The sequence below is a fragment of the Candida oxycetoniae genome (assembly GCF_023343755.2).
Source record: "Candida oxycetoniae strain CBS 10844 chromosome Unknown scaffold16, whole genome shotgun sequence".
NCBI classification, from domain to species: Eukaryota; Fungi; Ascomycota; class Pichiomycetes; order Serinales; family Debaryomycetaceae; genus Lodderomyces; species Lodderomyces oxycetoniae.
The window spans coordinates 35,343-61,839 of record NW_026055481.1 but is presented as its reverse complement, the minus strand read 5'-3'; the positions used below and the strand labels follow the sequence as shown (position 1 = coordinate 61,839).

Genomic DNA, 26,497 nt, shown 5'->3' with positions numbered 1-26,497 from the left:
GGTGTACTCATTACCTACCATACTTTTATATAAACCACTAATTTCATCTTTTGTTTTCCATTTCGGGCAATATTAGTGCAAAATTTGCCAAATATGAAACACTTGTCTATTGCAACCTAAAAAGCCATAAAACTATTTTACCTAATAGTCTTGTTCCCATTAGTAACATACTAGCTGCCACCGACACTATCGAGCGACACTATCGAGCGGAGCGAGATAGTGGAACAAAACTCAGTAGCTTCTTACAACAAAACTCAGTAGCTTGTTACAACAAAATTCAGTAGCTTATTACAACAAAACTCAGTAGCTTGTTACAACAAAATTCAGTAGCTTGTTACAACACTTTCTCGCTCTGCCCGATAGTGTCGATAGTGTCGGTGGCAGCTAGTGTGCTCCACTATCTCGCTCTGCTCGATAGTGTTGCTCGATAGTGTTGCTCGATAGTGTTCCTCGATAGTGTTGCTCGATAGTGTAGATCGCTACCATGTGCCAAAAATGCTAAGCGCTCTTCTTGATTCTTTTTTTTTTGTGACGCTCTCTCTCTCTCTCTCTTTAAAGGAATATTCGGAATTCTTGTACCTGAAAAAGGAAACTGAAACAAACTTGAAGTAGGCAACAAACCTCTCCCAAGGGAAATAAATAGAGTTTATTTCTTGCCGATAAGGGAGAAGGGGCCATTGATATAGAATTTTTACAAGAGAAAAACTTTTAACGACTAATTGACAATTGACAGTTTGTGGAAAATTAATCATGTCATGGATAGGGTTGAAAAAAGCCGTTAATAGAGCTGGCACGCAAATTATGTTAAAGACTGGTCAAATGGAACAAACCGTCGATAAGGAATTTGAATTTGAAGAAAAAAGGTTTAGAACCATGGAGTCGAATCTGATCAATTTACAAAAAAAACTACGTACTTATTTGGATAGTTTAAAACTTTTAACTACATCGCAGATCCATGTGGCAGAGCTTCTCAATTCCTTTTATGGCACCGAACCTCAAGTTTGCAAAATTGTTGAGAATCCTTTAACCGGTAAGAGCCGTGAAGTGTTTCAGAATTTGGCTGGAGAGTACTATACGACTTTAAAGAAATTGAATGACGAGTGTATCAATGAATTGGAGCACCCATATAATCAAACAGTGTTGAATCCAATGTCGAGGTTCAACTCGTACTATGTTGAGATCAACGAAGCAATAAAGAAACGAAATCACAAATTACTAGACTATGATGCCATGAGAAACAAATTAAAGAAATTGTTGGACACACCCCAAGTTGAGTATAACAACTATGAGCAAAAACTACGAGAGTACAATGACGAATTGATGGATTTGGAATCCAAGTATAACGAGATAAATGATCAGCTAAAGGAAGAGATACCAAAACTAGTCAATATGAGAGTGGCATTTTTTGACCCAAGTTTTGAAAGTTTTGTTAAAATTCAATTGAGGTTTTTCAATGAGCATTACCAGCATCTAAACCAATTGCAAAACAAGTTGGACGCACAAACTAGGGAAGATTATGTTGAAGGGAAACTAGAGGATAAGATAGATGATGTCTTGAATAAGATGCGAATGCTTGATATAACTGGAAATAGCGGATGTATTTAGAAACAAAAGGAAAAAAAAAAAAGCATTACTAACACTATTGTATCCTTCTATCAAGCCTCTTTACTGCGTTCTTCATCTGGGTTTCTTCCGTATGGTAGCTCACGCACACGCACACACACCCTAGACCAGACCAGACCGGAGATAAGACTCTTGTCTTTCGGTTGGTATATCTCCACTGATGCCTTTTGAACTTGTTTCAATATAAAAGCTTCTCATTACATAATCACAAAAAAAAAAAATAAAAATAAAATAAAAAATTGGATTCCTAATAAAGAAAAGTTTATTATACTCTTTAAGGTGAATGGTAGATAGAGAGATTCAGATGTTACATTCCTTTTGTTGCCGCTGAGAGAGTACTATATTGAAGAGCTTAAAGTGTTGAGAGAAAGAGAAAAAGAGACAAAAAGAGAGAAAGAGAGAGAGAGAAAGAGAGAAAGAGAGAGCAATACGGTATAATACTGTAATAGCTGAAATAGGTACGGTTCTCGGTAATAGCTGAAATAGGTGCGATTCTCAAAAGTTGATAGAAATGCTTAAACGGTTTTCTCGTCACTCGCATGGCCATCATGTGGATAAACCGATATTTGCAGAAACATATTGGCGATGGTATAACGAGAGCTTTTCACAAACCGAGAAAGAGACGCTTGTCAAACATACTCCCTATGTAACGACAAAATTCACTGAAAAATCACCAGAAGTGTTAACGATACAGAAATTTTTTGAGTATCAGAAATTACCTATCCCATGTACCTTACAGATTATTTCCATTTTGAGATCCCCTCTCACTGGTGCCGATCTAAATAAAACATACTATGTACTTCGAATGTTTCAATTGAGTTGCGAGGGTTTGTTTTTAACAAACATCAGAGTTGATAAGTTGGGCAATTCTTTGAGCTTTGTAGGTGCCGAAAATTGGGATAACGTAATGTGCTATATGGATGCGCTACTCTTTGCCATGTTTGCAAATTTAGAAAGCTTTGAGCCAATCTTGTTTATACCAAACCACGGTGATCGATTAGTTGGTCAATTATCAGCATTAATGCGAGTTTACGTATCCTTACTAAGGCTGGGGTTCTTAATAACTACTGATCTAACAGCGAGAATATGCGAGGGCTTGATGAAATTGGGTTTTAAAGAGGCAATAAGTCATAAGCAACAAGATGCAGCTGTTTTATTTGAATCTCTAACGGAAATATTGAATATGCCGTTGCTAACTTTTAAAGTAAACATCAAACACGGCGGAAAATTTAGTAAACGAGATGATCAAAAATACTCCAAAGAAAGAATGTTGTTTGTAAGTATCCCCGGTGATGTCATTGATGGTCAGGTGCCTCCACCGTCCAAGGTGGATACTGAGCATATCGAGCAGTCTAATGAAAAGCTGACAACAACAACAACAACAACAACAAGTTCAGAAGGTGAGGACATTTTGTTAGAAGAGTGTTTGGAACATTACTTTAACAATTCTATTAGTGTAAAACGGGAATTGGAGAGAAGGGCATCGTTGAGTAATATAGCTGTTGCATCTAGTTTTTCAGACAATCCCAATGACGATAGTTCCAAAATCTTGTTTGCTAATGATGATGCAAATCGATACAAACCAGAAGTGGAACAAGTGGAAAACATTGAAGAAAATGCTGATTCTAAGGAACGGCCTAATGATACTCAACGAATGAGAACCAAGACTAGATCCTCAACACTTTCCATCTGGTCTTTAAATGACAGCGATACAAAGCAGCCCGACTCACACAAGATTCGAGAAGTAAACTTGCCTGCATGGATGTTTTTGCGTTTATTACCATTCTACACCGACGACAACGTAATGTCTGATGGATTTGAAAGCACAGCTAAATCTTCTAAAGAGTTTGCTAACAGAAGACCCGTTCTTCCTATTTGTTTGAAAAGATACCTGTTTAATACCGGCGACTCCTCTGGAGAAAGGTCTCAGAAGCGTATTTTGATACCACCACTTATTGACTTGCCTGATTTTGTTGCCGACGATGTTGATGGGCCAGAATGTTCCTTTAGGTTGATTTTAGAAAGTGCAGTCTGTCATAGAGGTAATTCAATCCAACTGGGGCATTTTGTTTCCGTTGCGCGCAAAAACATTTATCAACTTAACCAAACAGATGAGGAAGCAGAAGCAGCGGCATGGTTGCTTTATGATGATATGAAAAAGTCTCTGCGAGTTGTGGAAAAAACTTTTAAAGAGATTTTCAGTACTGAATGGCCATACATCTTGTTTTACAGGTTAGTCTCAACTAGTGAAATGAGCAGTGCTTCATCCTTACATAGTACCGCAATGCCACCAACAGGTTGCAAATTCCAACATTACTGTCACACTGCCGCCGCACCTGTGGCACCATCAAAAGCGATAATCCCCACCACCGCCACAAGTACCTCCCCCACAAAATGTACATGTATAGAATCGTCACCTGCTTTATCCATAAAGACCAATGAAACAATCGTCAGTTGCGAGAATGGAGAGGTTTCAAAGAAACGAACTACACTGAACTCAGATCCAGTATCAGATATAGCCCCTAATGATCCAAGGTTTGTAGATTTGAGAAATAAATATTACTGGTTCTTCACAGATGAGAGTAGAAATTACTACAAAGAAGAACCCCTAATTTCCAAAGAGGGAAGCTCACAAGTTAGTTTAAGCCCTCAATTTCGAAGGAATAGTCAATGGAGTAACCTATCGAATGTGAGCAATGTCCAGTTGGATAAACTCCAAGTGTCAATTCCAAGTGAAAAAGCCGTTGATGGTACTGTTGGTTCCCATCATTGTTCACCAATCGACGAGACCAACAACATCATTCACAAAAATCACAATAGTAACCACCATCACAACCATCACAACAACAACAACAACAACAACAGCAGCAGCGGCGGCGGCGGTGGCAACGGATTGCTATATGCTGTTGAAGAAAAAGATCTGAGCAGTTCAAGAGAAAGTGCATACATTTCTTCCATTTGGAAACGCTCTATGAACCGGAGTCCCAATGTTAAAGTAGACTCGAGTGAGTCTGTTGGAGAGTTGCGTAAACTCGTGTCACCAATGAGTCTAGACGATGAGCCTAAAAATACGGCATTTCCTAAAACACTTCGAACTTTGCAAGAGGAGCAAAAAAAACATAATCATAATCGTCATTTATTTCATAAATCAAAAAGTAAAAGAGATGCATATAAGCAAGAAAAATGTGTTATTTTATAGACTAATTAGCATTTAATCAAAAAAAGAAAAGAAGAGAAGAAATGAAAATATGAAGTGCCATCTTGTCGTTACATCTCTCTTTTTTTTCCTTCAATCGCAGTAATATATATCACCAGAAACACCTGCAATTGCAACTTTACTCGTCTCTAAAGGATGTGATGCAATGGTCTTTATAGGAACATTACTCAATTTCAATTTCTTAACTAATTTCTTGCTTTGCCAATCCCAAAAAAATGCATACCCCTTTGAATCCCCACTCATGATGATTTTCCCATCGGGAGAAAAATCAATATCAATGCCATATCCCGCGCAATGATGACCCTTGAATAATTTCTTCTTGTTCCATTTATATTTTCCGGTTGAGCTAATTACTTTTATTGAATTATCCATGCTTTGTAGTGCTATATAATTTGATCTGGGATGTTTTTTGAGTGCAGGCATTGAGAATAAAGCAGCATCTGATACTACCTTTGTAGGAATATTGACTCTCCATGGCCATACTCTCACGGTCTTATCGTCTGCAGTGGAGATGAACCCATCATTTGTTGTCATTAGCGCATTGATTGACCCCACATGGTGGTCGTATATTTGTACGGGATCCTGAAATCGAAGGGCATTCAAGTCATAATGGTGAATTTTGTGGTTTGAAAGACCAATGATAAATTCGGAATCATTGTTTGGGTGAAACCGTAGGGCATTGGGAGTAGTTGATAATTGAAGCGTTCTTAGTACCTCTCCAGTCTCAGTATTCCAAAGTCTAACGAGGTTATCGTAACTGCAACTAAGAAATTTGTCCCCCGTGGAATTAAAACAAATGTCTTTTACTGCAAGTTTGTGACCTTTATATATTCTTAATAACTCGTATGCATTATAAACAGACCATAGTTTAATCAGACCATCGTTTCCACACGAGAGTAATAGGTGTCCCAGTTTAGGAAAAAACTGGATCTTGTTGACACCCTTTGGGTGCGCTTTTGTGAATGTGTGAATGACATTTTTTGGGACAAAGCATTCTTGCTGTCCAGGTACTTTATCCTTGAGTTCTCGGGGAATGCGCATAAAGGATCTTCCTTGATAATCGGTTTCTGCAGTTCCAACAAACTGAGAAGTGGCATTGAAAGAAATGGCATTGTTGTCGGCGTCATTGTCACTGTTTTTACCCTCGTCATCATTTGTTTGCTCTACAATTTGCTCTTTGGCGCTAGTTGTGACTAGTAGGGACTCATTCACTACTACTACTTCATCATCATCGGAGTACGATGTCCATGGATCAACTCCCTTTTTTTTACGTCTCAATTTTAGTTGCTTGGCTTTTAATTTGGCACTATCATGTAGAGCTTGTTCTTGCCGGTATCTCTCTTCAAATAAAGTTGCTGCTTTTCTATCTAGTTGCGTTCTTGGTTTCTTTGCCAATGGTTCATCTGGGGAGTCATACTTGCTAGTATCACTTAGCTGCTGCTGGTGATACTGGTGATGCTGCTGCTGCTGCTGCTGCTGCTGCTGCTCTTGACTCTTTGAATCTTCGTCTGAGTCTGATGAATAGCCTTGTATTATAGACATCTACCTATATGCATTTGCCGATTCAACGTTTATTACAGTTTTTTCAAAGTCATCGCGTGTAGAGATGAGATGATTGATTATTTTTTTCTTTTCTTTTTTTTTTTTTTGTTTTAATTTTCCACACTGTGTTCAAGGCATCTCACAATATCAGGTATCAGGATGAGTAAGAGGCAAATTGAGTCTGATTCTGACATAAATGTCAGTTCAACTGATGATGAATCTGATACTGAGTCAATGCAAGGCAAGAAAACCGGGGACGAGGAGGAGGATGCTGAAATGGAAGATACAGTTAATGTTGATTTTGACTTTTTCGATTTAAACCCCGAAGTGGATTTCCATGCTACAAAGAATTTCATACGTCAGTTGTTTGGGGATGATCATGGTGAGTTTGATATTAGCGGGATAGCAAACTTGATTTTGGAAAAAGGCTCAGTGGGTACTTCGATAAAGACCGAGGGAGAAACAAGTGATCCGTTTGCGCTTTTGAGCGTTATTAATCTTGGTGACAACTTGTCGAATCCAAGTCTAAAGAAGCTTGTGGAATACGTTTTAAACAAGACCAAGAGCAATATGGAGCTCAATTTGACGTTGAAAAAATTACTCAAAAATGATGCTGGTAGTGATGAAGATGAAAAAAGAGCTAGAGTTGGCTTGATTGTAAGTGAAAGATTGATAAACATGCCCGTTGAAGTAGTACCGCCCATGTACAAGATGTTATTAGAAGAAATGCAAAATGCAAACAAAAAAGATGATGCTTTTGCCAAACTGTACGATTTTGACTATTTCTTGATAATATCCAAGGTTTATCAGTTAGTCGATGCGGTTGAGAAGATTGATGACGAAGAAACGAGTGGGAAAAAGAGAAAGACTATGGTTGGCGGACCCAAACAAGTGGAAATGGACTATTTCCACTTGGAGGATCCGATACTAGAAGACAATGCGGTAAGCAAGGGGATCTTTGATTACAATAATAAGAATAAGCAAGAAACAGATTCGAGAAGGGTGTTTACAGAATACGGAATTGACCCCAAGTTGAGTATCATTTTGATTAAAAAGGAAAAGTTGGAAAAATCGGTAAAGGAAATGGAAAAGCAGTTTCCTGCTCCAGCATAGTCGGGACTAGTGGTGGTAGTATAGTCGGGACTAGTGGTGGTAGTATAGTTAGAATTACTTCTCATGGTGGTGGGTGGTATGGTATAATATGTATAGCACAAGTTGGCTCTTCTCACACGACTTCTCTAACGGCATTGAATTTTTTTTTTTTTCCTTCACTATGGTTGAAAAATTTTTCAAGCATTCATCTTTATATAGGAAAAACAGATCTCATATAATAGAGATTAGATTAGTCAAAGGGTGAGGAGCATTAGAAGGTTTAGAGGGATGCCACCAGCTCATAAGAATCATAGTTTTCGTCCCGAAAATGTTTTTAAACGTGCCGAGGATTTAATTGCTGTGGGACAGAAGGAAGCTGCATTAAGTACTTTATACGAGTTAATTACTTCGAAAAGAATTCGTTATTTGCTAGTTGAGGATTTGGAGCCGATCGCCAACTTACTTATTGAGCTAGCAGTTGAGTTGAGAAGAGGTAAATTGGCCAAGGATGCTTTGCACCAGTATAAGAAGAATATTCAGCTAAATGAGCACGGGTTAGACTCGGTTCAAACCATTACTCGCAAGTTTATTATGTTGGCTGAAAAAAAATTGGACGAAGCTCAAGCTCAGGCAGATATCAAAATCGATCAAGATGAAACCGCAGAAGATGATTTGGAAACTGCACAGACTCCAGAAACTATCTTGTTGAGCGCTGTCTCAAACACCGATTCTGCTGATCGTACAGAAAGGGAATTGGTTACTCCATGGTTGAGGTTCTTATGGGAGGCTTTTAGAGCAGTTTTAGATATATTGAGAAACAACTCTAAATTGGAAGTAACCTATTCAGCTATCGTTAACCAAGCTTTCAAGTTTTGTTTGAATTTCAAGAGAAAAGCCGAATTTAGAAGGTTGTGTGAGTTATTGAGGGTCCATATGCAATCGGTTACTACTCAAACAAAAATGTATACAAATAACAACGCCATCGACTTGTCTGAAGCAGACACGGTTCAAAGATACTTGGAGCAAAGATTTGCTCAATTGAACATTGCTGTTAAATTGGAACTTTGGCAAGAGTCATTTCGCTCGGTTGATGATGTACACACCTTGATCACCGCATCAAAGAAAGCACCAAAACCAACCATGATGGCCAACTATTATGAAAACTTGGCAAGAATATTTGCCGTTTCAGACAATGAATTATTCCACGCTGCAGCATGGAACAAATTTTTCAATTTGTACTCACAATCTCCAATGGCCACCGATGAAGAGTTGAAGAAATATGCTTCAATCTTGGTATTGTCTACTTTGGCTATTCCACAAAGCGCCATTCAGGATGCTGATGAGCATAGAACTAAGAGCTCCAAGTTGTCATCCTTGTTGAACTTATCACAACCACCAACTAAAGAAGGCTTGACTAAATCGATCATTTCAAGAGGAATCTTGAGATATGCTGACGAACTGATCAAATCATTATTTGATTTATTGGTGGGTGATGGCTTCCACCCATTATCTGTTAAAAGGTCTGTTATTGAACTTTTTAAGACTATTGAGTTGGACGCTGAATATAAGAAATACATTCCTACTTTAACCGAAGTTATTTTATTGAAGACTTTCCAGCAAATCTCTCAAGTTTACCTGGCAGTGAAATTGGATTTCTTGGTATCCTTGGGTGTTTTCGAAGGTGTCAACTACTCATTATCAGAGTTGGAAGTTGAAGATTTGATAGTTAATGCTGTTAAAGACGACTTGTTGTCCTTGACCATTGACCATGAAGCCGGTGTCGTTACGTTCAAATCAAACCCATTTGAAGAAACGTCTAGCTTGTTCAACCACAGCTTGCAAACCTCACCTGCAGATTTGGTTCGTTTTCAAATCAGTAAGTTGGCAGCAACATTGGCTGACTCTGTTCAAATTATTGATCCAACCTACGAGCGTCGTCAACAGCAAGCCAAGGAAGTTGCAATGCAACACGCTATTTCTAGTTTAGTTCAAGAACAACAAAGACTTGCCGATCGTTGCAAGATTTTTGAAGAAAGAAAATTAGCAGCCGAGAAGCGTAAACGTGAAGAAGAAGAGTTGCAAGCCAGATTGAAACATGAGCGAATTGCTGCTGAACAAAAGGCAGAACAAGAAAGATTAATATTAGAACAAGAGCGTAAACAAGAGGAGAAAGTGAAAAGAGAGAGGGATGCAATTCTTGTGAGTGAAAAGAGAAAAGTTGCTGAAGAAATTAATGCCAAGGGTATTATTAAGGTTGACATGAGTAATTTGAAGGATTTGAATACTGATGAGTTGAAAATGATGCAAGTTGATCAATTGAATAAGGAGAGGAAAGAGCTTGAAGAGAAATTAAAGATTACAGCTAGAAAAGCCGACCATTTGGAACGAGCCTTTAGAAAGCACGAGTTGAAATTATTAGAAGCCGATGCAGAAAAACAACAAAGCTTAGAACGTGAGAATTACGAAGCGATGAAGAAGGCCAAGCTTGAAAAAGTTAAAAAGGAATTTGATAACGCGATTGCCTTGAAAGAACGGTTGCAACGTATCATGCCCGATTATCATACTTTCAAGACTCAAATTGATGCCAAGAATGCTGCTAAGATTGCTAAATTGAAACAGGAGGCTCATGAGAGATTTGAAAAGGCCAAACAAGAGAGAATCGAAAAGGTTAAGAAACAACGTATTGAAGAGTTGAAGACAAGGAAAGAAAGAGAACGTAGAGCACAAGCAGAAGAAGCTGCCAGAAAAGCACAAGCTGCCGAAAACGCTAAATGGAAAGAAGAATTGAAAGCACAACAAGAAAAGGATGAAGAAATGCAAAGAAGAAGAGAAGAAATGGCTGCTGCCGCTGCTGCTGCTCAAGCACCACCACCACCACCACCAAAAGCAACTAGACCAATGACCTTCATGGAAAAAATGAAGAAAGAAGGTAAATTAAGGGGAGCAGCAAGAGATAATTAAATTTGAGTTTTATGTAGCATTTTGCAAATGGTATTGAAACTTTTCTGACACTATAACAAGTTTTTTTTTTTTTTCTTCTTCTATTTTCTTACACTTTTAAAACCTTCTCTTCTTATGTGGAACATTATAGGTTGCATCAAATGACACCAATTGTAACGGTGATAGGCTCCTTGAACTATGACTTAGTTACGTTTACTACTCGAGTACCCCGGGCAGGGGAAACTTACCAAGCGAGCTCGTTTGAAACGCATATTGGTGGAAAAGGTTTGAATGAAGCTCTTGCTGTTGCGAGGTTGTCTCCCAAGAATAAGGTAATCACACGAATGGTGGGTAAGATAGGCACTGATGATTTTGGCAGGAATTTGAAACAATGTTTGTTAGAGGCAAAAGTAGATGTCGAGTTTTTGGAGACAATTGAAGGGCCATCGGGTGTTGCTGTGATTATGGTGGAAGAAGATAGCGGCGAGAATAGAATACTTATCACTGCTGGGGCTAATGGTCATTTAACAATGAGTGATGAAGAGTATGAAAAGATATTCGACAAATCGGTTGATGGAAAAGGAGGGTTTGTCGTATTGCAAAATGAGTATCCAGACACTTGTAAGAGCATATCATGGTTGAAAGAGAATCGACCGCAGATCAATATTGCATACAATCCATCGCCATTCAAACCTGAATTGGTGACAAGGAAACTTTGGCGTATGATTGACTTTTTAATCGTTAATGAAGGAGAAGCACAAGATGTTGCGAAGCTTCTTTTACCTGATGTCATTTTTGAAGCGAGTATTGAAGGATTCAAGAAAATGGCCATTGAAATTCAAAAGCTATTAAATCAAGAAAATATACAAACTGTGGTTATAACAATGGGAAGTAAAGGGTGCATTTATTACACTGGAAAAGAGGAAAAACCAAGTTTTGTGAAGGCTCAAAAGGTGGACAAAGTTGTTGACACCACAGGGGCAGGGGATACATTTTTTGGTGGAGTGGTTTCTAATTTAGCTCTAGGTTATGATATTTCCAAGGCAATCAGTTTCGCTACTATAGCTAGCAGCTTAGCTATACAAAAGAAAGGAGCTGCTGAAGGTATACCAATCTATTCAGAAGTCATTGAAAAGTTACATGGGGTAAAATAATGATTATTAAAGCGAAAGTAATTTACACATAAAAAAATATAAAATAGGAGGGGTGTAGGGGGGAAGGAAAGAACCGCTCTATGCCTTTCTAGTACGAACTGTTGCATTGTTTTCTGGAACCGGGGTTGATTCTCTACCCGTAACGTAAACATATTCATTGACTTGTGCCGCAACACCACCCTTAACCGACTTGACAATCTTTGACTTTTTTGACGATTTTCTTTTATAGACATCGATGTAAAAAGCAATAAATAAAACCAAATAAGACGACAATATTCCACACCCGGAATAAGCTGCCAACATTGTTCCTGCGCAGTCACCACAGTATGGGATAACTGTCAAATAATCCTTTAAATAGGTGAAGACGAATTTTTGATAGGTTCCGAAATAAACAAATCCCAAATCTAAAACGAATTGAATAATTTGGAAACGGGTTACCCACTCTTTCCACCAAACTCTAATACCTCTTGCTGCGAGGAAATAGTACCAATACATAACCACGTGTACGCCCAAATTCAAAGAGATTGGGACCCACGAAATTGACGTGAACCCTATCAACTGAGTGTAGCACAATAATGCAGTTGCACCATGATGATAAGTGTGCAAAAAGGTCAATTTCTTTTGCTTAACCACCAAAAACACGGTATCAATGAATTCAAGAAATTTGGTAATGTAGTTCAAGTAGTATAAACAAACCAACTCTTGGGTCCATGCATCACTGGCGCAAATAGCGTAGAATAATCCGTGCTGGTGAATCATAGGAACCAATTGTTCAACCATCAATACTAATAAGGTCAATGACAATGTAGTTAAGCCAATATTATGAATTTGAAATAATCCATTTAATACCAAGGGCTTAACTTGAAATTTTTTGAATACAAAATTACCACCGAAAATTACAATATAGTAAGTAGCAATCATTGCTGCTACTGGTGGGAAGGTAGACATGGGAGTTTTTCCAGCAATAAATTCAAATTTGGAAGGTATAAATTTATTGCCAGTTGCATTTGAAACAAGGTCATTAAAAATTGGCCAGAGTTGGATACCAAATGGGGTATCCCAAGTAGGTACTGGAAACGGCATAAAGAAGAATATGTTACTAACACTGTTACTACTCTATTCCTCTGCTAGAGAAAGAAATAGGTGATGAATAAATGTATACTTGATATACTTAATATACTTTTTTCATTATGATACGCGAATAAAAGCTGAAAAAAAAAAATTATTTCTTTTCTTGACAGAAGTGAAAAAAAAAAAACAAAGAAAAAAAAAAGAAATAAATAAATTTTTTAGGCAATTCTCACGTCGATATTGTGGCCCGAGGAACAACAATAACGACGCAGATGCGATGGAGATGCAATGGAGATGCGATGGAGATGCGATGGAGATGCGATGGAGAATGCCATGGAGATGCGACGGAGAATGCCATGGGGATGCCATGAAGATGCGATGGTGATGCCATGAAGATGCCATGGGGATGCGACAGGACGCGACGCAAATACGACAGGGCGCGACGCAGATGCGATTGGAGCATGCGTGAGGGGAGAAAAGATATTAATTTGAAAAGAATTTATGCATATATACTGGTGATGGCTATATGGTTTCAGGATGCATATATACTGGTGATGGGGTATATGGTTTTAAGACAAACGTATATGTTCTCGGCTCTCCTATCCTGTCGTCTATCATTATTATATCAATATTGATATAATAGAGTACAATAATTATTGACTAGTGAGAGTCGATTAAAAAAACTAGATAAATGATTACTACTCTGTACACAAGGGTTTAATAAGTGCTGATATATAGATTAATAGATATATCTTACTAGTATAAAGTTTTTACAAGATTTTTATCTCTTGTAGTAAAAAAAGTTTAATGTTGTAATTTGAGGTTATCGTAATAGGGAATAAGAAAAAAATACTGTTGTAGTATATGTACTGCTTGCTGCTGTGTACTGCTGTTATATTACTGTTCTGGTACTATTGTAGTGATGCTGTATACTGCTACTGTACACTGCTATATGCTGTAATAATAATAGCTACAAAAGAGAAAATTAGTCAACATTACCATTTGAAATCATTAGAAAATATTGAAAAATTTTCAACCAATTTCATACAAAATTTTATGTGGTTAAATTATTCAGTAGTTTTACAAAAGAACTCTTAATCTTAATACGTTAATCTATTCTAGATAAACACCTGTTGATGGTTACCATAACTTTTTCTCTGATCTTCCGCAGTAACTAACTCTCATCATATTAAAAGTATGTTTTGTATTTATGTATGGTACTTGCCTTTTTGGTAAATTCCATCACGTGATACGATCACATGACATGGTATTGTTTAAGGGCATCTCGAAATCTTATAATACTATAAGCGCCGATTACTTGAATGAGTATAACAGTCGTCCCACTTTCTTCATTCAACAGCTTATGTCTTCCGATCAAGGCTCCTCTTCCTCAGAAGACACAACATCTTCAAGTGATGAGTGGTCATCGTCATCAGAGGAAACGGTTGCTCCGAAATTCATCCTGAAGTCCAAGTCCAACGCCAAGTCCAACTCAATTGATGAAAATGAACAAAATCAAGAGCCAAACGCTCGTCAGAGAAAGGCTCTTCTATCACACTTAGATCTGAATCAAAGTAAGATAGAAGAACAGGACGAGAGTGAAAGCATTGACGCAGTAGACGACACTGATGATCTAGATCCAGAATTGGAGTATGAAAATTGGAAGCAACGAGAAAAAGCGAGATTTTTGAGAGATCAAGAAATTATCAAAGAACAGGAACAGAAGAAAGAGGATCAAATGGAGAGAAAAACCAAAACTTAACCGAACTGCAAGTGATTCAACTATCCTATTTCTCCGTCTCATACCAATACCATCTGTAGAGTAAAAAAGAATGGGGAAAAAAAAAAAAAAAAAAAAAAAAAAAAAAAGTCTTTTCACCTTGAAGATGTGTTATTTCGGTGAAGTTGTATTGTTGAGCCAATTTGTCTAATTTAGCTTGGTTGAGTTGGGAACCGTAGTTGCAATGTCGTTGAGTCCATTGCCAGAATCGATTGTTCCTTTTTTGAGCAAGTACCTTCCGGTACCAAAAGATAAAAAAGTATTTCTCACATTAACATATGCGCAATCGATAGATTCGAGGATAGCCGCACAAGCTGGGGTTCAAACAAAGTTGTCACATTCAGAAACAAAGACAATGACTCATTATCTTCGGTCAAAACATGATGCAATATTAGTAGGCGTCAATACGGTAGTAGTAGATGATGCGAAATTGAATTGTCGATATGGTTCAAAATCGGAAATTCGGCCGATTATTCTTGACCCTAGAAAAAGATGGCGGTATGCTAAATCGCAATTACGTAAAGTTTGTGAAATGGGACAAGGGTTAGCTCCTTTTATCATAATTGATGATAAAATTGATATCAATTTAGATGATGAAGATGCCAAAACGCTTGAGCTACAAGGCGGGAAGTATATACAGTTACCATTGTTGATGTCGTCTAGTCTTGCAAATAATAGCTGGCGGCTTATATTGGATAAGTTGTATAAGCTTGGAATCAAATCTATAATGGTCGAGGGTGGAGCCACCGTAATAAATTCTTTGCTATCGGATTTTGGAGATTTAATCGACTGTTTAATAATCACCATTGCTCCTGTATTCTTGGGAAAAAAAGGCGTTGAAGTGTCTCCTTCTCACATTACTAACCTACAAGATATAAATTGGTGGACTGGTGTTCAAGACAGTGTTATGTGCGCACGTATTAAACACTTGGAGGGGAAATAAAGATAATCTTCAACCAGATGAAAAAAAAATATGTATATTATTACAATATAACTTCTTTGATATAAAAAAAAGTTACAAAGGCCCCCCCTCGCCCCCAATTTATAGACAAATTCTATATGACGCATAACGACCAGAAGTTTCAGACCTTCTAATAATCTTGACAACTTCGCCTCTTCTTAATCCCAAATATCTTGCCACGGGATCTTCTCTTTGTATTCTAGGTAATTGAGATTCCTTCAACCTATATCTATCCAATAGTTCTTTCTTTTCTTCTCTATTCAATTTAATGTGTTTAGGAACTAACTCATGATGTGTTATATTCACAATTAGATCGCTTTCTTGAAATGTCTCAATAGTCGCTGGCAGAACAGTGGGTATCAATTTATTGGCACTGGGAGTTATATTATTCTGATATATAAATATTCCAACCAGGAAATTCTTTTCGCTTATATGAATGCAAAAATTCCTCATTGTTTTGATACCCACCCCTGCTTCATCGCAAAATTCTACCCAGAGCGAACCCATCTCTGGAAACTTCTCCATCTTTTCTGCTGTAGGTGTCGCTTGAAAACACATGAATCTACGTTGTGGCGCACCCCTTTCGTCACATACTTTTGCTCTGAATTCTTCCAATGTCATATCGAGTTCTTCTTGAGATATGTAATAGCCCTGAAAAATAAATAAAAAAAAAGTAAACAAGTTAGTACTGAGTCTGGAGCATTCTCTTTATCCACTAGCTGCAATCGACACGAGCTGCCATCGACACTAGTTGCCACCGACACTAGCTGCCACCGACACTAGCTGCCACAGATTGCTAGAAGAATATTCAACTCCTTGTTTAATCCGGGAAATAAAACATACCCTATCTCTAACCATCTCCTTCACCGTTTTGTACGTCCTAAATAGACGTGACACAGCTCTATCAGTATCATCCATCGTTACAAACTACTATGCACTATACTATACAAAAGCTAAAGACTATAGAAAACTAATAGGCCCTTCCTACAATGTATATATATATATAGGTATATCAATATTTTTCACCATTGTGAATCAGAGAAGAGCCGTTACAAAAAAAAAAAAAAAAAAAAGATATATAAAGGTCGTGCAATATTGTCTACTAATTTTTCATATTTTCTAAGCGTCAAACTTTCTACGGAATCTCAATTCTATATCGGAACTGCTTTTCCATATCTTGGTTTTGATTGTTTGCAAAGTCATGTTATTACTAAGTTCTTGACCCCTGCATTCTATAACTAGCCAATCTGTAGGCTTTAATTTTTTGTCTCTCATTTCCTTTGTACTACTCTCAAACTTTTCAGTTAGGAAATATAAAATCTTGGAAACTCGCAACATATTATGTGATGTCAATTTGATACTACTCTCTAAGGCTGGTAATGATTTGATTTTTCTATTAGATCTACCTCCAATTTTCATCGTGTGAGGTAAGTTGAAATACTCAACTTCAAGTAACTGGAAGGTTATCTTTGGTGATTCTTTGACATAATACCTACTGTATAAGATCGGGTGACCAATCCATCGTGGCAAATTACATCGAAGATCATTGATCAATTGTTGGTTTGGAGTCTCGCCAAGGCTATTGACGTCGCTCAATTTGAAGCTGCACAGATCACGATAGTTTCCTAATTCCGGTGAATGCTCAAATATAGTAATTGTCATATCCTCGGGAAATTGATCAAACGGTATTATTGGATAGTACTTCAACTCGTCACTTTTGAGTTTATCATTCAACTTTGGATTAACATGGTCGATATTCAATACTGATTTGATAGGTTTGCTGCTAGTAATACTAACCCGATCTTGATAAATCTTTTTGTTTGTTTGTAGTAAACTCATTATAGAATTGTTATAATCAGGAATCTGCTTTAAAAACGTCTTTTCCGACGTATTTAAAAACTCACCCAACGGTGACGACAGCAATAGCGATGGTGATTCTTCTCCTATGTGCATATCAATAACACTGACATTTGCCGAAGTGGTTGGAGATGAATGATTCGAGGAGTTCAAACCGCTAGATAAACTTCGTTTCAGTGATCTCCTACCCCAATGTTTCAATTTTCTAATACTTCCAATACTGCTACTTAAATCTGTTTCCTCGGATTTCTGCTGCTGCTGCTGCTGCTGCTGCTGTTGTTGTTGTTGTTGTTGTTGTTGCTGTTGTTTTTCGTTATGTTGACATTGATTACAAATTTCTTCACGAAGCAACCCGTCAAAAACCCATTCAAATAATGTATAACCATGAAAAATCGAATTCAACAAAATTAACCCTATGTGGTACCTATCATCGTTTGTTACTTCAAGCTTGTGGTTACCGATTCTCTCAACCGTTGAAGGGGACTCAACTGAAAGTGAGGGATAGTCTTTGATCAATTCATCGTAATAAATCTCAACATTCATCGCCGAAGAGTCTCGGATGGTTACCAATAACTTTCCAGCTTTAATCTCTACTTCACACCAATTATTCAAAGTATCCGATTGTTGAAATGTTTGGAATAAAAGATCCATTTCTTTTATTCTCTCTTCAATCTCTTTGCTACTTAGTAGCCTACCATAATTGCCAGGAAAATGTCTTTGCTCTTGACATGTCACGATATCCCAAATCTTAATATCACCATTAAGGTATAGCACCATAATCTGTCTCTTGTTGTCAAACATGCGTTTGGAAACCACACTCTTGGGTACAATTCCATATTTGGCAATGGGTTTAAAATTAAAAGGAGTGATTGAGATCTGTTCAGCTGGCAATGGGTTTAACAAGATTTCTACAGGAGTTATGTTGAGCCATTCTTTAGCCTTATTTGCAATAGGATTTTTCAATGGGTTCTCAAACTCCTGGTTTGGCTCATAGGCAATAATGAATTCATTCGATGGACCTCCACAAACATTTAAAAACATTGATGAATATAGGTCACAACTGTCACAAGAACCGTCTCTAATCATAACATCTGCATTATGATCATCGAAAGTTGGTGGAGTTGTAGTGCAACTATTATTATTAGTATTATTAGTATTATTAGTATTATTGTTATTATTAGTATTATTGATATGGGAATGTGAAAAAGTACTATGAAGATCAAAATTGTTGGTATTTGTCTCAATTGACAATTGACTTACCAAGTCATAGAAATGTGAATTCATATCGTCAGGTGAGGGCGGTGACACCTGAAGATCCTCCAAAACATAATCATCTTGATATTGGTTTTCCCGGTTTAATGAATATTCAAAACAATTTTTCAAATATTGGTATTGAGAAAGCATTGATGTTTGAGGATCAACAAATCTATTCAACGAATTATAATCTGATGCAAATACAGTATCATTGTGGTTTTCTAAACATATAGAAAGCACTGGAGACTCATTTCTTGCGATTAATGTAGATATACCTAGTTTTTCATCGAGTGAAGAGCACTCACTAGCTGTAAATGTATTGGAGTAAAAGATATCAGAATCATTATTAATGAACAAATTGGATAAATCAGTCTTGACAATGTTCCCACTAATATCCCCTGAATAAAAATGTTTCAAGCTATTGTTGGGAGAAGTTAAAGAGCAAACTGAATGATCATGTATATCAAAGTTTTTATAAACTTTAAAAGTTCGTAAATCCCACAATTTGATTGTAGTATCAGAAGAGCCACTCAAAATGAAATAGTCATTCATCAAGAGACATCTTATGTTATCTTGATGACCTATAAGTTGTTTGATAAACTGTGCTGAGGATCTATTGTCGTACAAATTGATTGTTTTGCTTGGACCACCTGTACTGATTATATTCCGATTATTACTTGCTAAGGCATATATTGAAGAAGGCAAATTACCCCTTGTGTTCTTTTCAATCACTTGCACAGGTGCCAATTGGTTCAAGTCCCAGCATACTACATTTCCATCAAGTCCCCCACTTAGCAACTGTGCAGGTGCATCTTGGGAGTAAGCAAGTTTCTTGATATAGTCGGTATGAACGTTTGCAAGTTTATGAGTAATAGGAGTAGTAGTAGCAAAATGATCACATAAATTGGTGATTTTAATTGACAAATCTGATGAGCAGGAAACTAATTGTTGATCATGGTTTATAAGTTTTATATCATTGATCCAGTCGAAATGAATATTATGGCTGTCTATAATTTTGAACCCCACAGGGTCGTACTCTTTTGAGTTAAATGGCAATGGTTTAGATGCAATTGCTGTTTCCAATTTCAAAAGTTTCTCTGCAACGTCGTCACAATCCAGGAAATCCAGGAAATCCGAGTCGTCGCAAGATGTAGCAGCACCTTGACCTTGACCTTGATCTTGACCTTGACCTTGACCTTGAGGACAATTTTTTAGGCTAAATGAATCTTGCCAAATTTTCACGGCGCCGTCTCTTCCACCGGTATATAGTCGGCGCAGCGAGCTTGAATATTGCATGGCGTTAATAGGTAGTATATGATTATCATTGTCATTTTTATTCCCAATTAGATATGAAAGACCTTTCTTAGTTTTTATTGACGATTTGAATTCAAGGGAAGAAATCAAATGGGGTTCATAAAGATGACAATTGGAGCAAGCCATATCTGACAAAAAAAAAAGCTTAAAAACCTTGAAGAATTGGAGTTGAAGCCCGTTCTTTGTTAACAGTTTTTTTCTTCCTCGAGATCAAAGTAAATCCTCACATAGAAGGGTAAGACCAAACGAAAAAACACTCAAATTTGTAAACCTAGTTTTTGGCCAATGTGGGTTTCAACAGTTGTGAAAAAATTCAATTGACTAGTTTTTGGAGCTGCGAAAAGCTTATATCGACCTAATGACTTCAAGCAGATACACCTACCTGGTAATTGCTTGCTCAAATGAAAGCTAAGGATCACTATTACTCCGTTTATTGTTAAAAACGAAAAGAGAATAGAATGCAAATCGGAATAATGAAATGTTTCGGAAGAATGAAAAATTGACTTCTTTTTTTTTTTTTTTTTTCGGGACAAATGTGCACGCCCATCTCATCAGCGAGCAAGAGGTATGGGTATGGGTTAGTTGAGAGATGAGTATGGGAACCCCCCATAAGAGGCAATAAACTAAATTGCAAAGATGTCCATTGTTATTGGGCCCTTTTCTCTCATCAGTCTCGAGTTACAACAATACACCTCAATTGAGACATATTCAAAATACGAGCAGACCAATTGATAAAGGCCGATGATATATTTTACTGGCAAAGTTTGTAGGGTGTTACTTTTATTCTCCCCATCTACCTCGCTTGATTGTAAATTATCATATTATGATCAAACCCTCCGTGTGTTTTTATTTTGGCTAAACAAAGTCACGTGACCCTATGTGGTCACGTGACTTTGTATATACGAGTCTTATGACCAATTAACAATTTTAGATAGATTTAAAGCCGAATCGTAATTTGGCTGGAAAAATCCAATCTAGTTGAGTTTTACTGGAAAAATCCAATCTAGTTGAGTTTTACTGGAAAAATCCAATCTAGTTGAGTTTTACTGGAAAAATCCAATCTAGTTGAGTTTTACTGGAAAAATCCAATCTAGTTGAGTTTTACTGGAAAAATCCAATCTAGTTGAGTTTTACATAACTCCATTCCACTTGCCAATAAGTCAAATGATAACTACTTTTTCAATAAATACTTTTCCAGTCCATTTTGGCAAATAAGTCAAATGATGATTACTTTTCCAGTCCATTTTTGCAAACAAGTCAGATTATAAATAATTTTCTAGTCCCAAATAAATCAAATGATAAATACTTTTCCAATTTGGTGGTTCGAGCTTGGGGTGGTAATGAGGCCAGCAAGTAAATGTATACTACCTACTTTTTTAGCTGTATTAGACTGCCTGCTGATTGTGGGGTGATAATGATTATGTAATAAATCTCAAGACATTATATAATAACCCGTAATATAAACTAGTATTTTATTATATAATAACCCGTCTATAAACAACTAATCATTACATAATAAATAACAAAGAAAACGACTATTCATTACATAACATTCTCAATGCCACTCCCCACCTGATGTTTGGAAGTTGTTACTTCCAAACATCAATAGTTTTACAATGTACAATGCTACCATGGTTCCCCTTTTTGGGACGGGCCCCCCTTTTTTAATACGTTTCTATTATAGAATTTACGTTATCATTTCTAAAAGTCACACACTTTTCAATTCGACACTTTACGATTTACTCTCTCCTCTTCTTCCCTTCCCCCCCTCCTCCCTCCTTGTAATAGTAAAAGTGTATAAATACCTGTATAATTTCCTCACTACACTGCATTTTTTTTTGACTTGTATCTTTTCTTTTCCTTCTTCCTCCTTTACCTTTGTGGATAGTACCAGCAAAGACATATAGATTGCCCTTCTTTCTTTTCTTAAGTTTTTCTTCTTTTAGTGTATAACCTTTATATACAAAGTAGTATTTGTTTCCAAGATGAACTACCAGGATGCTTACATTCAAGAGAAGAAGAGAAAATTGAGTCAGGAAATGGACCAAGAAACAATTAAAGAAACACTCTTGAATGTTGAGCAAAAAGAAGATGTTGAAGAGTTGATGAAGGAAACTGATGTTGATATTGAGAATATTGCTTCTCATGCAAATCAATTAATCACTAATACCATTGACGAATTAGAACGCAAGAATAGAGCCTTAATTATTATTGATGAATTTTTGCAAAATGAAAATGCAGAGTTGAAAAAGAGTTATAGAGAAATTGAAAAGGAAAATCAAGCTTTGAAGCAGGTTTTGAAGAATGATTTCCAATCCAACTACAAGTACATTAAAAAGCCATACATGTAATTGGTGTACATACGACGATTAGCATTATTAGCCCCCTATATACGGCTATTTTTGTTATCTTGGCTTTTGTTAGCTACCCTTTTGTTATCTTAGCTATTGGTGCCGTTTTTCTTTTTATGATTGACGAGTTTTTACGAAGATGAAATGTTTGTTACGAATGAATATACGTGTTTTACGATTTTGACTCTGATATTGGCATTTTACTCTGCGTTGCGCAACCCCTTTGGTTTGTTATTGGCGTGTAACTAGTTTTTTTAATGAAAATATGGATCACGTGCGACACTATGAAGCAGACGACACTATCGAGCAGAGCGAGATAGTGGAGCAACACTTTGTACCTCTTGAAAATACAGTGAAATGCTACAAGCTATTCAATAGGTGCTTTCTGTAAAATGCTACAGGCTATTCAATAGGTGCTTTCTAAAATACTACAAGCTATTCAATAGGTGCTTTCTGTAAAATGCTACAGGCTCTTTAATAGGTGCTGTCCTGGAACTACCTGCAATATACCAAGATTTGGTAAAAGTGCTGTTGCGAATGGAACCGACTTTGTCACAACCAACACACAGGGTTGTTTACAAAAGATACCAGGTCTCATCCGATTGGTACTCTTTTCTACTCTTTTCAATGGTCAATTTTTGTGACTGACTCGAGGATTTCTTCAAATTTTCAATTATATTTCCTAATTGGGATTAATTAAAATGTCACTTTGGAAAAAATGAATTTGGCGCGTAATCTTTTTTTTTTTCTTTTTTTATTTATTATCATTTTGCAACTTTTATGAGAGTATGGGTGTATATATAGTTTCGTGCTTTCCCAGTAAAGGCGATGTCATTTGCTCAAGGTATAATACCAAGAACTTGAAAGTTATTTAGTTATGTCTACTCTTACACCTGCCTCGACTCCTCAAAAGAAGAAGCGAACTATAAGGGATATATCAAACACATATAAGGATAATGTACAATTACCATTAACACCAACAAAAACACCCCAAAGCAAGAGACTTAAACTTGAACATAGCTCGCCCAGTGATGTATCTTGTAGGAAGAAACTTATATTTAATACACCATGCCCAACACCACCACAGACAAGGAAATCTTCGATATACTCTCAAGCTAAAAACTTGTTTCAAAGAGGTTATGCTTGTGAATTACTGGCGATGGATAACAAATCTCAGCTCATTAGTAGGGAGACAGAGGCGCAACACATCAATGAGTTTATACAAAGTAGCGTTGATTTGAAACAATCAAATAGCCTATATATTTCGGGACCTCCGGGCACAGGCAAAACAGCCCAAGTCAATCTTAGTTTAAAAAGATTTCAACAAGACTTTTTACTGGTTAAAGTTGTCAATATTAACTGTATGACACTAAGGAATCCCGAGCTGATTTTTCATGAGATATACTGCTCAATAGTAGATAAATTGAGTATATCCTTTTTAAAGAAGAAGAATTATAATGATCTTTACCAGTTGTTGAATAAACAAGATTGCGATTGTCAACATTTAACTCATATCATACTTGTCTTGGATGAACTAGATGCATTACTAACCAAGTCACAACAAGTCATATTCAAGCTATTTCAGCTTGCAAACAAGTCTGCTAGAATAGAACCTACACATATTAAAGTGATATTATTGGGGATATCGAATACTTTAGATATGAATAATAAATTTTTACCCAAACTATTTCAGCATGATTTAATACCTCGGTCACTACAGTTTTTGCCCTATTCTGCGGTGCAAATTAAATCGATAATAAATTCAAGGTTGAAGACACTACCTCAGGAAGTAATACAGCCCACAGCATTACAGTTTTGTTGTCAGAAAGCTGCATCATTATCAGGCGATCTTCGAAAAGCATTTGATATATGTTACAAGAGTATTGAATTGGTAGAAAGAGAGCAAACAAGGGTTCATGATAAAGATGGCGCATTTGCCAAAGTGACGGTTGCACATATTGCCAAGACATGTGTTGAATCGTTCAAGAGTGATAATACAGCGGTTAAAGATTTAAATTTATTGCAAAAAGCGATATTATGTCAATTGTTCAATTGTCAGGTGCTGATGAGTTTATCTTGTTATGAGCAGATTACTGTGAATATGTTTTATGATTATTACCAGAAACAAACCGATATGAATCGGATATTGGGTAATTTAAAGTATGGTGAGTTTATTGAGATATTGACAGCTTTAGAGAGTAGCAACTGTATAATATTGAGTGATACGAGCAATAAAGGATCGAGAGGAGGCAAGAAGTTAAAAAATGACGGAGGCATGAAGAGTATCAAGTTGAATGTTGAGTATGACGATATTGCCAAAGGTATTGAAGATATTCAATTATTGAAGAGAGTATTGAGGAAATCCACGACACTGGCGACACTACCGACCCTATCGAGCGAATCGAGATAGTGGAGCAACTACGTGGATAGACTATCGAGCGAATGGAGATAGTGGAGCAACTACGTGGATAGACTATCGAGCGAATGGAGATAGTGGAGCAACTACGTGGATAGACTATCGAGCGAATGGAGATAGTGGAGCAACTACGTGGATAGACTATCGAGCGAATGGAGATAGTGGAGCAACTACGTGGATAGACTATCGAGCGAATGGAGATAGTGGAGCAACTACGTAGATTGGTACAGTAGCTAGCCCCAAATCGGGAGGAGGGTACAGCTTGTGAAATCACTTTGATGTTGGATATAATGAGTAGATTAATATAGAGTATTATTATAGACCATTATCAATATAGAGCATTGGTAATAAGGTCATAACTAATGATTTACTCTTGTAGCATACACTGCTTCCTCTTATTGCTCACCCTAATAGCTTATAGCGTATTACACCTTATTCTTACAGCTTATTCTACACAACCTATCCCATACACTTATGCTTAGCTCATCCCCAGCTTATGATAAGTTTGACGATTTCAGAGCATACAATTAATTTCATTTAAAGAAAAACACACACACTAGAATCCGTTAACATACTATTGACACCGACAGTGTCGATAGTGTGCAGCTACTAAGTATTGTTCCACTATCAAGCGAAGCGAAATAGTGTCGATTAGCTTATTCTATGCCACTTGTTGTAGCTCACTTTTACAATACTCTTATCGAGCGAAGCGAGATAGTGGAGCACACTAGCTGCCACCGACCCTATGGAGCAACACTAGCTGCCACCGACCCTATGGGGCACACTAGCTGCCACCGACCCTATGGAGCAACACTAGCTGCCACCGACACTGCATGGCTTTTATAATAGCTTACTCTTACACATCACACACATCATACACATAATTTACCTCCAATATAATAGCTCGTTCTATTGCTTAACCTACACTCTACAGCATTTTCTTTTTACAACTCAACCTACCACTTCTCGTTCTGCCTTCTCTTTCTGCATCCTTTTTCAATCTACACCTACCCCTTTTCCATCTCTATAAAATTTTCCCTTTCCATTGTTCGTTCTGGTTTTGGCTTTGCTTTCTTGTCTCTTTCTCTTTTATTACTACAATTTTATTATACTGCTCACTCTTGTAGCTTACACTGTTTCCTATTATAGCTTACCTTTGTAGCTTACACTGCTTACTCTTATAGCTTACCTTTGTAGCTTACTCTTATAGCTTACACTGCTTCCTCTTATAGCTCACTCTTGTAGCTTACTCTTGTAGCTTACGCTGCTTCCTCTTATAGCTCACTCTTGTAGCTTACGCTGCTTCCTCTTATAGCTCACTCTTGTAGCTTACTCTTGTAGCTTACGCTGCTTCCTCTTATAGCTCACTCTTGTAGCTTATAGCATATTATTACACCTTATTCCTACAGGTTATTCTACATAATAAATTCTTACACAACTTATCCCATACTTATCCTTAGGTTATCCATAGATCATGCTTAGCTTATCCTATGCCACTTATTGTAGCTCACTCTTACAGTACTTTTACAGTATATCCTACAGTACTATTACAGTCTATCCTACACTTTTACAGTCTATCCTACACTTTTACAGCCTATCCTACAGTACTTTTACAGGCTACCCCATATATTCTACTCTTTACAACATTTACCTCCAATATTATAGCTCATTCTACAGCTTAACCTACACACTCTACAACATACTCTATTACAACTCAACCCATCCCTTTTCATCCTGCACACTTTCATTCTACACCTTTTTTCAATCTACACCATCTTGTCCTGCACCCTTTCAATCTACCCCTTTTCCATCTCTATAAAATTTTCCCTTTCCATTTCCATTTCCATTTCCATTTCCATTGTTCGTTTTGGTTTTTGGTTTTGGTTTTGGCTTTGCTTTGCTTTCTCTCTTTTTCATGTGTGGCA

At 37.0% G+C, this 26,497-nt stretch overlaps 10 protein-coding genes and 1 pseudogene across 11 annotated transcripts; 7 read left to right on the top strand and 4 right to left on the bottom strand. All coding sequences in view use genetic code 12, as the record gives it.

The window, feature by feature from the left end:
• The first annotated feature begins 750 nt into the window (after positions 1-750).
• KGF56_004202 lies at positions 751-4,822 on the top strand (annotated as a pseudogene). The gene is made up of 2 exons: positions 751-1,597; positions 2,196-4,822. Coding segments are annotated over exons 1-2 (3,474 nt in total).
• Positions 4,823-4,912: 90 nt separating this feature from the next.
• KGF56_004201 (uncharacterized protein) lies at positions 4,913-6,382 on the bottom strand (the record flags this gene model as incomplete). Its single annotated transcript, XM_049325616.1, has 1 exon — positions 4,913-6,382. The coding sequence occupies one exon, from the start codon at positions 6,380-6,382 to the stop codon at positions 4,913-4,915; it is 1,470 nt and encodes a 489-aa protein (XP_049178696.1).
• Positions 6,383-6,541: 159 nt separating this feature from the next.
• KGF56_004200 (protein-transporting protein) lies at positions 6,542-7,495 on the top strand (the record flags this gene model as incomplete). The annotated part of the gene is made up of 1 exon (XM_049325615.1): positions 6,542-7,495. One exon carries the CDS (start codon positions 6,542-6,544, stop codon positions 7,493-7,495), a length of 954 nt encoding a protein of 317 aa, XP_049178695.1.
• Positions 7,496-7,762: 267 nt separating this feature from the next.
• On the top strand, positions 7,763-10,435 carry RPG1A (translation initiation factor eIF3 subunit a; the record flags this gene model as incomplete). Its single annotated transcript, XM_049325614.1, has 1 exon — positions 7,763-10,435. The coding sequence occupies one exon, from the start codon at positions 7,763-7,765 to the stop codon at positions 10,433-10,435; it is 2,673 nt and encodes an 890-aa protein (XP_049178694.1).
• A 140-nt stretch (positions 10,436-10,575) lies between these two features.
• Positions 10,576-11,568, top strand: RBK1 (putative ribokinase; the record flags this gene model as incomplete). Its single annotated transcript, XM_049325613.1, has 1 exon — positions 10,576-11,568. One exon carries the CDS (start codon positions 10,576-10,578, stop codon positions 11,566-11,568), a length of 993 nt encoding a protein of 330 aa, XP_049178693.1.
• Positions 11,569-11,646: 78 nt separating this feature from the next.
• On the bottom strand, positions 11,647-12,651 carry FEN1 (fatty acid elongase; the record flags this gene model as incomplete). Its single annotated transcript, XM_049325612.1, has 1 exon — positions 11,647-12,651. The coding sequence occupies one exon, from the start codon at positions 12,649-12,651 to the stop codon at positions 11,647-11,649; it is 1,005 nt and encodes a 334-aa protein (XP_049178692.1).
• Positions 12,652-14,002: 1,351 nt separating this feature from the next.
• Positions 14,003-15,362, top strand: KGF56_004196 (RIB7; the record flags this gene model as incomplete). Its single annotated transcript, XM_049325611.1, has 2 exons — positions 14,003-14,289; positions 14,576-15,362. 2 exons carry the CDS (start codon positions 14,003-14,005, stop codon positions 15,360-15,362), a joined length of 1,074 nt encoding a protein of 357 aa, XP_049178691.1.
• Positions 15,363-15,461: 99 nt separating this feature from the next.
• On the bottom strand, positions 15,462-16,298 carry KGF56_004195 (DNA-directed RNA polymerase core subunit; the record flags this gene model as incomplete). Its single annotated transcript, XM_049325610.1, has 2 exons — positions 15,462-16,031; positions 16,224-16,298. The coding sequence occupies 2 exons, from the start codon at positions 16,296-16,298 to the stop codon at positions 15,462-15,464; spliced, it is 645 nt and encodes a 214-aa protein (XP_049178690.1).
• Positions 16,299-16,499: 201 nt separating this feature from the next.
• Positions 16,500-19,787, bottom strand: KGF56_004194 (uncharacterized protein; the record flags this gene model as incomplete). Its single annotated transcript, XM_049325609.1, has 1 exon — positions 16,500-19,787. The coding sequence occupies one exon, from the start codon at positions 19,785-19,787 to the stop codon at positions 16,500-16,502; it is 3,288 nt and encodes a 1,095-aa protein (XP_049178689.1).
• Positions 19,788-21,790: 2,003 nt separating this feature from the next.
• Positions 21,791-22,156, top strand: BLP1 (Blp1p; the record flags this gene model as incomplete). The annotated part of the gene is made up of 1 exon (XM_049325608.1): positions 21,791-22,156. One exon carries the CDS (start codon positions 21,791-21,793, stop codon positions 22,154-22,156), a length of 366 nt encoding a protein of 121 aa, XP_049178688.1.
• An 877-nt stretch (positions 22,157-23,033) lies between these two features.
• CDC6 (AAA family ATPase) lies at positions 23,034-24,566 on the top strand (the record flags this gene model as incomplete). The annotated part of the gene is made up of 1 exon (XM_049325606.1): positions 23,034-24,566. The coding sequence occupies one exon, from the start codon at positions 23,034-23,036 to the stop codon at positions 24,564-24,566; it is 1,533 nt and encodes a 510-aa protein (XP_049178687.1).
• Between the last annotated feature and the right edge of the window lie 1,931 nt (positions 24,567-26,497).